Source organism: Vipera ursinii (assembly GCF_947247035.1).
Source record: "Vipera ursinii genome assembly, chromosome: Z".
Taxonomy (NCBI): Eukaryota; Metazoa; Chordata; class Lepidosauria; order Squamata; family Viperidae; genus Vipera; species Vipera ursinii.
In genome coordinates, this window is record NC_139517.1 from 28,897,537 (window position 1) to 28,910,307 (window position 12,771).

The window sequence follows — 12,771 nt, forward strand, 5'->3', positions numbered from 1 at the left end:
AGTCACACCTATTTACACTGTGATTCAGGTGTCTCCGAGGATACAGATAAATCTCCAAACAGCTAACACTAATGACTAACCCTCAGAGGCTAACGACCAGATGACCAAAAGAATATAAATCCTTCCATTCCCCTCAAGTCAATTAGAACTGAATGAGAAGTGAAACGTTTTCAAAGAAAAATCCAAGAAAGTCCAATTGCCTTTTGGAAAAAGCACCTTTTGGACAACAATGACCTGGATAATTGAGAATCTCCATAGACTTGTGATTGAATCAGTCATCCATTATCAAAGATGTACATGTTGTATTTAGAATAGTAAAAGCAGGAGATAGCTGTATGTTTAAAAGACAGGCATTTACTATCTCACTTACCTGAAACAATGGATATTTCCGTACATTTTGCCTTCTTGTTATAGGAAAGTGATACAGAAAGTGAGCCATATGATGATGAGGAATTTGAAGGTTATGAAGAAAAACCTGATGCATCTCTCGGCAAAAATAAGGATCCTATTACAATTGTTGATGTAAGTGAAGATAATGAAAAGTTATACATAATTTCTAATTAATGTCTCGTATTAGGTTTTCTCCTGAACTATTATAATTAAGTTTGTAATCATAAGTGTCTTGGATTAATCTCTACTTTGAATGAAATGTGGATAGATTCTCTCTCTCTCTCTCTCTCTCTCTCTCTCTCTCTCTCTCTCTCTCTCTCTCTCTCTCTCTCTCTCTCTCTGCATGTATGTGTATGTGTATGTGCACACACATAAACACACCTACTTACCTCTCTCTTCCCCCCTGCACGTGTGTGTGCACGTAGTTCTGCTAATTTATGTTTTTGTTCTGCCCAAACTCTCCAAAAACACCAGAACTTTTCCTGGTAGATGTTAATAGGTTGATAGAGATAACAGATGGAAGTGGGTTTATTCCACAGGTAACAATAAACCGTGATAAATACTGGCATTCATAGTGTCACTCTGTATTTGTACATTATAGCTAAATAGCAAAGTCTAGATGTTTACAGTCTTGCTGAATTATAATAAATCATAGGTATGATCTGAATGACATAATGGAACCAGATAAATTTAAAGAAAATAATTTTCAACTGCAGAAAAGTATTTCAGCAATAAAGGGTCCTTGATGCTCTCTGAGCTTGGTTGTTTTCTTGCAGACATTTCATTATCCAAACAAGGTAACATCAGTGCTATTGGGTAATTTGGGTAATAAAATATCTACAAGAAAACCAAGTTCAGAGAGTACCAAGGACTCTTCATTTCAACCCAGAGCTATAAATATTCTCGTTTATTGGTATTTTAGCAGTATTCAGTATTTCAGAGGATTAAAATAAATTTATGAGAAGAATGGATTATGTTGATTTAGTATTTTCTCTGTGCCTGGAGTTAGAATTGCTGATTGCTAAATTAATAAAACCTTAATGCTGATTATAATGAAGAGCCAAGATTTTGGCTGGAAATGGTTTTTTTCTTAAATGAAATAGCTTTTAACAATGTTCAAATTCATCAGGTTCCTGCACATCTTCAAAATAGTTGGGAAAGTTACTACATGGAAATTTTAATGGTGACAGGACTCCTTGCTTATATCATGAACTATATCATTGGAAAGAATAAGAACAATCGCCTGGCTCAGGCCTGGTTCAGTAGTCATCGAGAGCTACTTGAAAGTAACTTTTCACTAGTTGGTGAGTTGGTTTATGATTTATCTTTACCTTCTTCTCCCTTTTTCCTATGAAAACAAAATTGCAAAGTCCAGGAATTCTTAGAGTTAGTGCAGTTCAAGGTATTATATGTGACAATGTTTTTTCAGGAAGAGGGCTTAGAAAACAAGAAACATTAATTGGTATGTAGAATGAATCAGGTTTTAAAACTCCCTCAGAGCCTTTCTGTTGCTTAACTTGAAGTATCAAATGTATGGAATCACCATGATTTAGCATGAAATAACTAGTTTGAGAAGATAGTGCAGGGGTCAGCAACCTGAAACAGTGAAAGAGCCACTCGGAACCGGTTCCCTCACAAAAGGAAAAACTGGGAGCCGCAAAAGATGTGTGCACATGCGCGCATGCGCAGAACAGAGTTTGACTGAAGAGTGGAGCCAAGGCGAGATATACACCTACCCTGCATATTTGAATTGATTGGTTGAAATTTTTTAGTCCCACTTTTTTTTTTTTTTTTTTTTGGACTGCACATGGCAGAGGACTAGGAGCCGCAGGAGATGGCTGAAAGAGCCGCATGCGGCTCCGGGGCCGCAGGTTGCAGACCTGTGAGATAGTGAGAGGGGGAACTGAGACATTGGATGATAAATGGCAAAATTGAAATGGCATTGCTTAAAGTTTATGGACTGAAGGTTATAGAAGGAATAAGAGACAGAGCAGAGAGAGAATCAGTTATAGAGGATAGTGGCAGTGAAAATCATTAGATCTCAAAGGAGCGAAAAATACAGTGCAGTATTTTATGGGAGCTATCACAGCATTGTGGAGCAGTGGGCTAATGCCTCCTTAAGTAACACCAGCTGCCTGCAATTAGTGCAGGTTCGCATCCCACCAGGCTCAAGGTTGACTCAGCCTTCCATCCTTCTGAGGTAGGTAAAATGAGGACCCAGATTGTTGGGGGCAATAAGCTGACTTTGTAATAATGCCGCTTGGCGGGGGCCGAAAGCCCTAATAAGCAGGCATATACATAGAATGAAGGCTATTGCTAAGCACATTGGTTTGTGCTTAAATTGTAAGCCGCCCTGAGTCTTCGGAGAAGGGCGGGATATAAATGGGATTAAAATAAAATAAAAAAATAAAACATTGTATAAAATGGTGAATTGGGATCAGTCAAAAGCAGATTAATTGAGAGAGAAGTTGTAGTAAAACCAAATTCTTACCTAGGTGATGCAAGTCATTTAAAGCTTTCAAGGTTCTTGCTGGCACTTAGAAGAGGCTGAAAGACAACAACAAATCAGCAATACTGGTACAATGTATTACAGTAACTTGCTCTCACTGGGAATGTCATCAACATCAGCTCAGTATAAATAATAAATGCCCATTAATTGGTATATCCTTTCTTTCAAGGTGATGATGGTACAAATAAAGAAGCCACAAGTACAGGCAAACTGAACCAAGAGAATGAACATATCTATAATTTGTGGTGTTCCGGTAGAGTGTGTTGTGAAGGCATGCTTATCCAACTCAAGGTATAAGAAATTCCAACCCTAGCAGTGGATTAGTTTGCAGTAAACCAACAAAGTTCCTCAAATGCCAATTGTTTGGAAATAGCAGCAAATATTACTTTTCCCTGTAAAAAAAAGAATTTTAAAATGTTAGAAATTTTTAAAACCTTGGATCCAGAAGTTATTCTGACATTGGGGAAAAAATCGTCGATGACAGACAAGGTCAGGATTTTGAAAATGAAGGTTTTACCTTCCATGATCTGTGTTGAGAATCTCAGATTGTAGGCATATAAAATGAGCTGGCAGATACAGCATTAGTCTTGAAAGTTCAGCAGCGTATAAATTAAACAATACCCTGTAAAGAACTTCAATAAACAATAATCTGGACTGTATATTAGTAAGAGAGGAAGCTAGTTCAGTTGGCAAAGAACTAGTCATAGCTAATAACAGTATTTTGAATTTGCAGGATCTGAACTGTGTTTAGACTACTGCTACATTTGCTGTATCACTAAAGCCCATTCTATTGATTGTAATCTGAAGTGAGATTACAACTGGGGAGATGCGCTAGGTGCAGGTTCTGGTATAGCAAACTGAAGAACTAACTGCTTAGCACATGTCTTTTACTCCACTCCTTTTTTCATGAAGAACATGGAAGTGAGTAAATAAAACGTATATCCCCTAAAATGGGCCATTGCTTCCTCCAGTGACTTAACAAGATAATTCCTCATTTTCCATTTTCCCATGAAAAGGCAGCGTGATGCCAGAGTCCTAAGACAAAGTCTTGTACTCTAGTTTTGTTTACTTAAAGCTTCTCTTAGGTATGGCGGTTATGGAAAGGCCCAGTATATAGTCTGGAAGTACATCTTGACTTGCCTGAGCATGTTTGGACTGAAGAAGTTGATTTTCACTCTCTGGGTCCTTGATGTGTGTCAGCTGCCTTGTACTGTGGGGGGGAAGGCAGGATCAAAATATATTAAAATAAGCAAAATAAACTTCAAGATGTATCTTTTGCACAGAGTGATATTTTTATTGCAGAAAGTTTGTGATGTTCATTGAATTAGGGGTCTCAATGGAGAGATGAGAAGTTCTCACACATTTGCACTTTTCACTTTTCAGTTTCTTAAGAGACAAGACTTGCTGAATGTTCTTGCACGCATGATGAGGCCAGCCTGTGACCAAGTGGTATGTGTTAATTTTATAATCAAAAATAGCTCGAGTGAATTATATTCATAACACTGTTTGATTAGCTTATTAAAACTATAGTTCAATATGTGTGATGCTTTTACTCTCACAGTGGGAATCACTGCTTTCTGTTTTTTTCCTTATAAAAGTTCACAAATTATAGCCCATATGGCTGCAAAAAAAGATTTTTAATTTTTTGACATTTTCATTTAAATCCCAGAAGCAGCATGTGTCTTAGTAGAAATTCAGAATCAAAGCATGTGGGTTTTATCACCATGTTAGTCGGCACCAAAATAAGTGTATTATATGCATATTTTATAATCAGAGTGGAGACTATTATTATTTTTTCTGGGAAATGGCCAATATAAGTAGTCCTCACCTTACAACAGTTCATTTATTGATTGTTCAAAATTACAAAGGCATTGAAAAAAACCGACTTATGACCATTGCAGCATCTCCATGGTCATGTGATTTACATTAAATGCTTGACAACTGGTTCATATTTATGACAGTCACAGTGTCCCTTAGTCGTGTGATCACCTTTTGTGACCTTCTGACAAAGTCAGTGGGAAAGCCAGATTCACTTAACAACCCTGTTATTAATTTAACAACTGCAGTGATTCACTTAACAAATGTGGCAAGAAAAGTTGTACAGTGGGCTCATTTAACAAATTTTTCACTTAGCAACATAAATTTTGGGCTCAAATGTGGTCATAAGTTGAGGACTACCTGTATTATTCTGATGATATGCTGCAAATGAGTAGGTAGCAGTACAGATCCCTAATAATAGTACAGGTAGTCCTTGTTTAACATCCACTTGTTCAACTATTGACAGCACTGAATAAAGGATATTTATGACAGGTCCTATCTGCAGCCAATGCAATGTCCCTAAAGCCATGTGATCATGATTTAGGCACATAGCAACTGGCTTGAACTCATGACATCACAGCATCTTCCAGTCACTTCTCTACTAGCTTCACTACTACCTTCAAACAAGCAGATTCAGTGGGGAAACCATCAGGAGGTCCCAAATGGCAACCACTTGATCATGGGATCATGGGATATTGAACACCTGGGATTGTTGTATAAATTGGTCCAGTCAGATTGTTGTCAGCTTTATTACTGTGATGTTAGCTCTACAATTCCTGTTCCAATTCCTGTTGGTAAATGATCACTACCAGTATTCTGTAATAATATATAAAATAAATCAAAATGTAACTTCTTGATGAGAAATTGTCCATCTGTATTTCCTACTTTGCCTTTTTAAGGAGTTCTGCAGTTATTCTTTTATTGAGAAAATACTATACCGTATTTTAGAGATTCTCAGAATAATTTTGAGACTCTCCTTAAGCATGACCTAATCTTGATTAAATGGACATTTGCTATCCAGGGCATTTTATACTTTTGCCACATGATTGGACTGTTCTTCTACTAGTGGACCTTCTGTGCAAAATAATGTATGTATTCCTATTATTACATTATTGTTATCCAGCAAATAAAAGTTACTATGAATGATGATGATATGGATACCTACGTTTTCGCTGTTGGGACAAGAAAAGCCTTGGTACGGCTTCAGAAGGAAATGCAGGACCTGGTATGTACTGGAACTGTGGAAAGACTTTTTAAAAAATTGGTAATTAGAGAAGGAAGAGGGAATTTTAAAACACATATGAAGGCTTATATTTATTTATTTATTTAGCGTATGGCTGGTCACACACAATTAAAAGCATTTCATATTTACAAGTTAGAACAGTTAAAACAATTTTTTTTTAAAAAAAGAAGCCATTATAAAGCCTAAGGGATGTCAATTAAAGTCAAGAAATCCACCACTCCTCACAGCGCTTAAGCTGCTGGCCGAACATCAGAGCACTATACAAAAGTGGATGGAAGCATGGAGTAGCTATACCTGCCAAGATATTTCTGAGCATATTAATCCTCCAGGATTTAATCTACCCCGACACATATGGGTGACATACAATAGAATTAGAACGACTCGTGGGGTGTGTGCCGATTATCTGTATAAATGGGGAAAGACACCTTCAGCACAATGTGATTGCGGGGCTCCCCGACAGACTATCCAACATATAGTGAGGGAATGCACTAATAGAAGATACCCAGGAGATTTTAAGGACTTCCTCTGTGTAACAACGGCAGCTACTGACTGGATCTCCAAACTCGACATTAAACTCTGAAATGTTATTTCTGAAGGCTTATAAATGTTCCAGGACTGTCTTAACTACATGTTGTCGTAATATATTGCCTTAATTAATTAATTGGACAGTTTGTGACAAGTCTAATTTGCAGTGTCAATCTAATTAATTAATTTTATAGCTAAATTGGGCAGGGAACTATTGTGTAGCTTGGATTAAACTTAAATAAATGGTTACAGCTTCTGGGGACAAAGACCATGATGGAAGGGCTTTTTTTACGTTTTGTTTATATGTATCTTCAGTTCATATGTATTTTTTTCCTTTTAGTAAACATATGAATTTAAAACCTCTATTGTAATCCTTTTTTAAATGTGCAAAATTATGCTGGAATGTGAGTTCTTTTATTCCAGATTTAGAACATCTCATAAGCCCCTAAAGGCAGCAAATTCTTCTTGTGCAATCAGAAGCTATCGTTCTTTCAGTTGAGCATGGTCTTGTTCTCGCTGTTAAGTTCTTAAATCAATCTCAAAGTTTGGATTAGGTTGATTGGAGATTTAACTATGCAAGAAATAGCAGATTTACCTTAAAACATGGCAATTCCTTTTTGGCAGAGTGAGTTCTGCAGTGATAAACCCAAAACTGGGGCAAAGTATGGGCTCCCAGAAGCACTGGCCATCTTATCAGAAATGGGTGAGGTCACAGAAGGAATGATGGATACGAAGGTAATGTAAAATAAACAGCTAAAATATTCAAGTTGTGATAATGCTCAGTTCTCATGAGCATCCAGGGTACAAGTTTGCATATTGTTATGCATTGGAACATCCTTATTTGTTTTGTTTACTTGTTTTAAAACAAAGTATTTTCTGTCTTGAACTATTCTGAAAAACTGAGCGTTCAGGTTTGGAAATAAGCATATGCCTAAAATTGGTAAGTGAGTGTTCTATGTATTGTCGTGGTATAACTAGTTAAGTCTGAAACAAATCATGCCCTTCTATGAAGGTACTGAATAATTCTAGGCAAATGTCCACTTGTCTCACAGATTAGTTATAAATAATGATTGTACACAGCATTTTCACAGAAACAAAATCTGACTAGTTCAACTTATCCTTTTGGTGGAAGCAAATCAAACATTTCTAGAGAATATCTCTAGCGTGATGTCGACCTGATGGTTGATGCTTTGTTTTTGTTTCATTTTTTACTGTTAATGAGTCGTGCCTTGTCATATCTCATCCATAGAAGAAATCCATGACATACTTGTTTTGTTACTAGGCTCATAGAACTCATTGCTAGTTAAAGCCAAAATATTTACAGTGAGGGAAAAATTTATTTGATCCCCTGCTGATTTTATATATTTGCTCACTGACAAGAAATGATCAGTCTATAATTGTAATGGTAGGTTTATTTTAACAGTGAGAGACAGAATAACAACAAAAAAAATTCCAGAAATCAAGAAAGTTATAAACTGATTTTCATTTTAATGAATGAAGTAAGCATTTGATCCCTATCAATCAGCAAGACTTCTGGCTCCCAGGTGTCTTTTATACAGGTAACGAGCTGAGATTAGGAACATTTCTTAAAGGGAGTGCTCCTAATCTGTTTGTTACCTGTATAAAAGACACCTGGAAGCCAGAAGCAATCAATCAGATTCCAAACTCTCCACCGTGGCCAAGACCAAAGAGCTGTTCAAGGATGTCAGGGACAAGATTGTAGACCTCCACAAGGCTGGAATGAGCTACAAGACTTATTGCTAAGCAGCTTGGTGAGAAGGTGACAACAGTTGGTGCGATTTGTTCTGACCCAGCCTTTGCAAGTGCTACTCAATGGCTTACTCATGAGGAAAAAAACCCTTTTTATTTTAACAAGGCGTTTATGGAATAAACTCCTGATAAACAGTCCTTAGATGTTGAAACAAACAGTAGCAGTCTCTGCTCCCACTTGGCTGAGATAAATATAAAGTCTCTGAGTTCCCAGCAGGAAGGCTCAATTAGCAATTCAACTCAAACACAAAGAAAGCCAACAAACCTGGCAAAGAATTGGCAAAGAATCCTGGCAAAAGAAATCCGACAGATAAACAAGATACTGGAGCATGAACGGTTGCCTGCGGCAACTGGCACCTCCCACACCTCTCCTCTTTATAGTCCAGCCAGGGTGTGGCTTCTTAGAACCTCTTACTTTTCCTGGAGACCTGCTCCACTGCCCTCCGTTGTCCTGCGCGCCTCTTTCTGCCCATATGCACATCTGGGACAGGCCCCAGCTGTTCATCCTCTTTGCTCAGTTCAGTCCCCCAACACAGCTGTCTCTGCCTGAGCATGAGCAAATGGGCCTAGCTCCGCATCTGGCTTTGAGTCTTCTTGCTCCTCAAAATCTTCCAAACCCAGGCACTCCTTCCCCCTCATCCGATTCATCTGATTCAGCTGCCAGATCTGCTGGCAGTTGAGGAACCACAACACTATCCCTCACTGCATGACCCTTCCCCCGGGTCCAACAGGCAGGATGTGGCCATGAGGGGAACTGCTCGTGGAATGCCTGTATCAGAGCAGGAGCATGCACAGTGGCTGCATCCTCCCAGGTGAAGTCCTCTGGTCCATAGTCCTTTCACTCAGTCAAGTACTGGAACTGGCTTTTCAGCCAACAGGAAACTTGGATGCTGGCGACCTCGTACTCAGGAGCACTGTCTCTGTCATGCTATTCCGGTGGGGGGTATTCTGGTTGGCAGAGTGGGCAGGCTGGTTGTTCTGGAACCAAGAAGGACAGGTGAAAGACCAGATGTACTCTTAGCAAGCGGAGCAATGTCAGGTGATAGGCGACCGGATTAATGACAGCTTCGATGGGGAAAGGGCCTAGGTACTGATGATTCAATTTCTTGGCAGGCCAGTCTGATGGAAGGTGCCTGGTTGACAGCTATACACAATCTCCACAGCTAACGCAGGCATATCATGCCAAGACCAATCAGCGACTTATAATCCACCTTGGCTTTATCCAGTTGCCATCATACCAATTGATGGACAGTCTGTAACTCTGCAAGATACTTGTTAGCTGCAGGAATGGGCAAGTTGAGTTGCATGAAGGGAAAAAGCTGAGGATGATACCCAACATTGGCTAGGAAAGGTGTCACCTGTGTGGAGGTGTGCTGCGAGCTTTTGAAAGCAAACTTGACTGCTGAAGATAATCTGCCCAATTGTCCTGTTGCTGATTCACAAAGCAATGCAGATATTCTTCCAGGATTCCAATCACTTTCTTGGTTCCACTATCTGTTTCTGGATGATGCACCGATGACAGACATATTTGTACATTTAAGGCCTTCAGCAGCCCTTTCCAGAACCGGGCCGTAAATTGAGTCGTATCCAAAATGACCCTATCAAGTAGGCCATGCAGATGGAAGACATGCTGAATGAACATGCAGGTTGTGGTGGGGTTGTTGGCAAACCACAGCATTGGATGAAATGCACCATCTTAGCATTCCACTACCACAAACACTGTCATTAACCCAGAAGACGGGGGCAAGTCTGTCAAGAAGTCCATGGACACTGCTCTCCAGGGTCTCTCGGGTGACGGCAAGGGCTGGAGCAGACCTGGGAGGCTCTCTTTGCTGACTTGGCCTGCCGGCACTGTACATAAGATGTGACATAGGCCTGGATGTTGTGTTGTAATCAGGGCCACCAGAATGTATAGGAGACCAGCTTCAGAGTCTTGAAGAGGCCAAAATGCCCAGCTGCAGGATTGTCATGGCATTGTGAGAGGATGAGTCCCCAGAGCGGCCCCCTCGGAACATAAAGCCGATCATGAGTGCCTCAGTGAAGGTCCATGGGGAGTTTGGTCCCAAGTCCTCCCGTCATTGATCCACTCATGTATTATGCTGTTGTCCTCCCATAGCTGAGCCTGTAAATCCACTGGTTCCTGAACTGCAGAGAAGTACTAGGGGAAGAAGCTTGTGGCAGTATTCCGGTTGCCTTGAGAGAGAGCATCTGCTCTTTGGTTGCAACCACTCAGGATATATGTGATGCGGAAATTGAACCTGGTAAAAAATAGAGACCACTGAACCTGCCGTTGGTTCAATTTCTGGCCAGTCTGCAAGCATTCGTGATTGTTGTGGCCCGTCTGGACTTTGATTTGATGCCAGGCCCCTTCCAAATGATGTCTCCAGGCCTCAAACGCCACCTTAATGGCCAGTAGCTCCTTCTCCTAGATGGTTTATTGCCTCAGCTAGATTAAGTTTCCTCAAGTAATATGTGCAATGGAAGAGGGTACCGCCGGGCGCGTGAGCCTGGAGTAATCCCACTCCAACAGCAATGTTGGAAGCATCTGTTTCCATGACAAATGTAGGGTGTGAGTCAGGGTGTTTCAGGATGGGTTCTGCATAAAGGCTTGCTTCAAGGCCTGGAAAGCTTATTGGTCCATAGTGCTACAGTGAAACGGGGTCTTTTTCTGAAGAAGCCAAGTGAGGGGCACGGTCAGGGAGGCAAAGCCGAGGATGAATGTCCTATAGTAGTTGGCGAACCCAAGGAGTCACTAGATATCCTTAGCTCGATGTGGGGGTTGCCAACTATGCAGGGACTTGATCTTGCTTGGCTCCATGGCAATGCCCTCAGGAGAAATGTGATGTCCCAGGAAGTTGATGGTGAAGCAATAAAATTGGCATTTCTCCAGTTTGGAATACAATCGATATTCCCAAAGCCATTGCAAGATCATACGGAGGTGCTGATGATGACTCTTCTGTGAAAGTAGATCAGGATGTCATTCAGATAGATCATGACACACTGATCCAACAGGTCCCAAAATTCATGAAATGCTGGAAGACAGCAGGGGCATTGGTCAGCCCAAATGGCATGACTGTATACTCGGAAGTGGCCGTACCGAATGCCAAATGCTGTCTTCCATTTATCACCGGGCCGGATCCTAACTAGATTGTAGGCTCCTCTCAGGTCCAGTTTGGCTTCCTGGAGCCATTCCAGAAGTTCTGGAATTAGGGGCAGAGGGTAATGGTTAAGGGTGGTCAATTTGCGATAATTGCAACAGAGTCTCAATTCCCCAAACCTCTTTTTCATTAACAGAACTGGCACTAACAACAGCAAAGACGAGGGCTGGATAAAGCCCTGAGCCAGATTTTTGTCCAGGAAGTCAAACAATGCTGCTAACTCAGTGTCAGACATGGAGTACAAATGTTCCATTGGGAGAGGCGCACAAACGATCAAGTCTATGGGGCAGTCATATGGCCTGTGTGTGGGCAATTGATCCACCTCTGCAAAGTCCACCAATTCAGCTGGCAGGGAAACCCCTGGGGGACTCAGAACCTGGCCTGCACATACTTGGCAGGTGTGATCAGTTTACATTGTAAACTGAGGAAGGTAACCAAATTCTGGGACCAGTAAATCTGAGGGTTGTGCTTCTGGAGCCACGCCAAGCCCAAGACCACTGGGAAATGCAGGTCAGAGGTGATATAAAATTGAATGACCTCCTCATGAGAGCCAATGGCCATACTCAATAGTTGCATGGCAGCCTTAATTGACCCAGACAGAAGCAACTGGCCATCAATGGTCTCCATTAACAGAGGTGGTTCCACCGGGCATTGAGGAACAGCCCATTTGGTCACAAACACAGCATCCATATACAGTTGCAAGAAAAAGTATGTGAACCCTTTGGGATTACGTGGAGTTTTGCATGAATTGGCCATAAAATACGCTCTAAACGTCATGTAAGTCACAACAATAGAAAAACACAGTCTGCTTAAAATAATATTACACAAATGTATTTTAAAACTTTTCAATAAAAAATAAATAAATAATATTACACAAACATTAGCTGTTGTCATGTTTTAATTGAACATAAGATGGAAACATTCACAGTGCAGGGTGGAAAAAGTATGTGAACCTTTGGACTTAGTAACTGGTTGACCCTCCTTTGGCAGCAATAACCTCAACCAAACGTTTCCTGTAGTTGCAGATCAGACCTGCACAACAATCTGGAGTAATTTTGGACCATTCCTCTGCACAAAACTGTTTCAGTGTAGCAATATTCTTGGGATGTCTGGTGTGAATCGCTCTCAAGGTCATGCCACAGCATTTCAATCGGGTTGAGGTCAGGACTCTGACTGGGCCACTCCAGAAGGCGTATTCTGTTCTGTTGAAGCCATTGTTTTGTTGAATTACTTGTATGCTTTGGGTCGACCATGGTATCTTACTGTGGCGTCTCAGGGCATTGGGAGTGGGAGGCACTGTTTTGCAGTGGTTCTCCTCCTACCTCCTGGAACGTTCGCAGTCGGTGCTGGCAGGAGGG

The 12,771-nt window shown here is 40.7% G+C and overlaps 1 protein-coding gene across 2 annotated transcripts in view; it reads left to right on the plus strand.

The window, feature by feature from the left end:
* CCDC47 (coiled-coil domain containing 47) overlaps nt 1-12,771 on the plus strand; it is a 38,167-nt gene that overhangs the window by 11,899 nt on the left and 13,497 nt on the right. For both annotated transcript variants that reach the window (XM_083378179.1, XM_083378180.1), the window contains exons 3-8: nt 415-522; nt 1,520-1,694; nt 3,069-3,190; nt 4,283-4,348; nt 5,841-5,942; nt 7,110-7,220. In XM_083378179.1, coding sequence (XP_083234305.1) covers nt 415-522; nt 1,520-1,694; nt 3,069-3,190; nt 4,283-4,348; nt 5,841-5,942; nt 7,110-7,220 — 684 coding nt within the window. The remainder of the gene's footprint in view (nt 1-414; nt 523-1,519; nt 1,695-3,068; nt 3,191-4,282; nt 4,349-5,840; nt 5,943-7,109; nt 7,221-12,771) is intronic.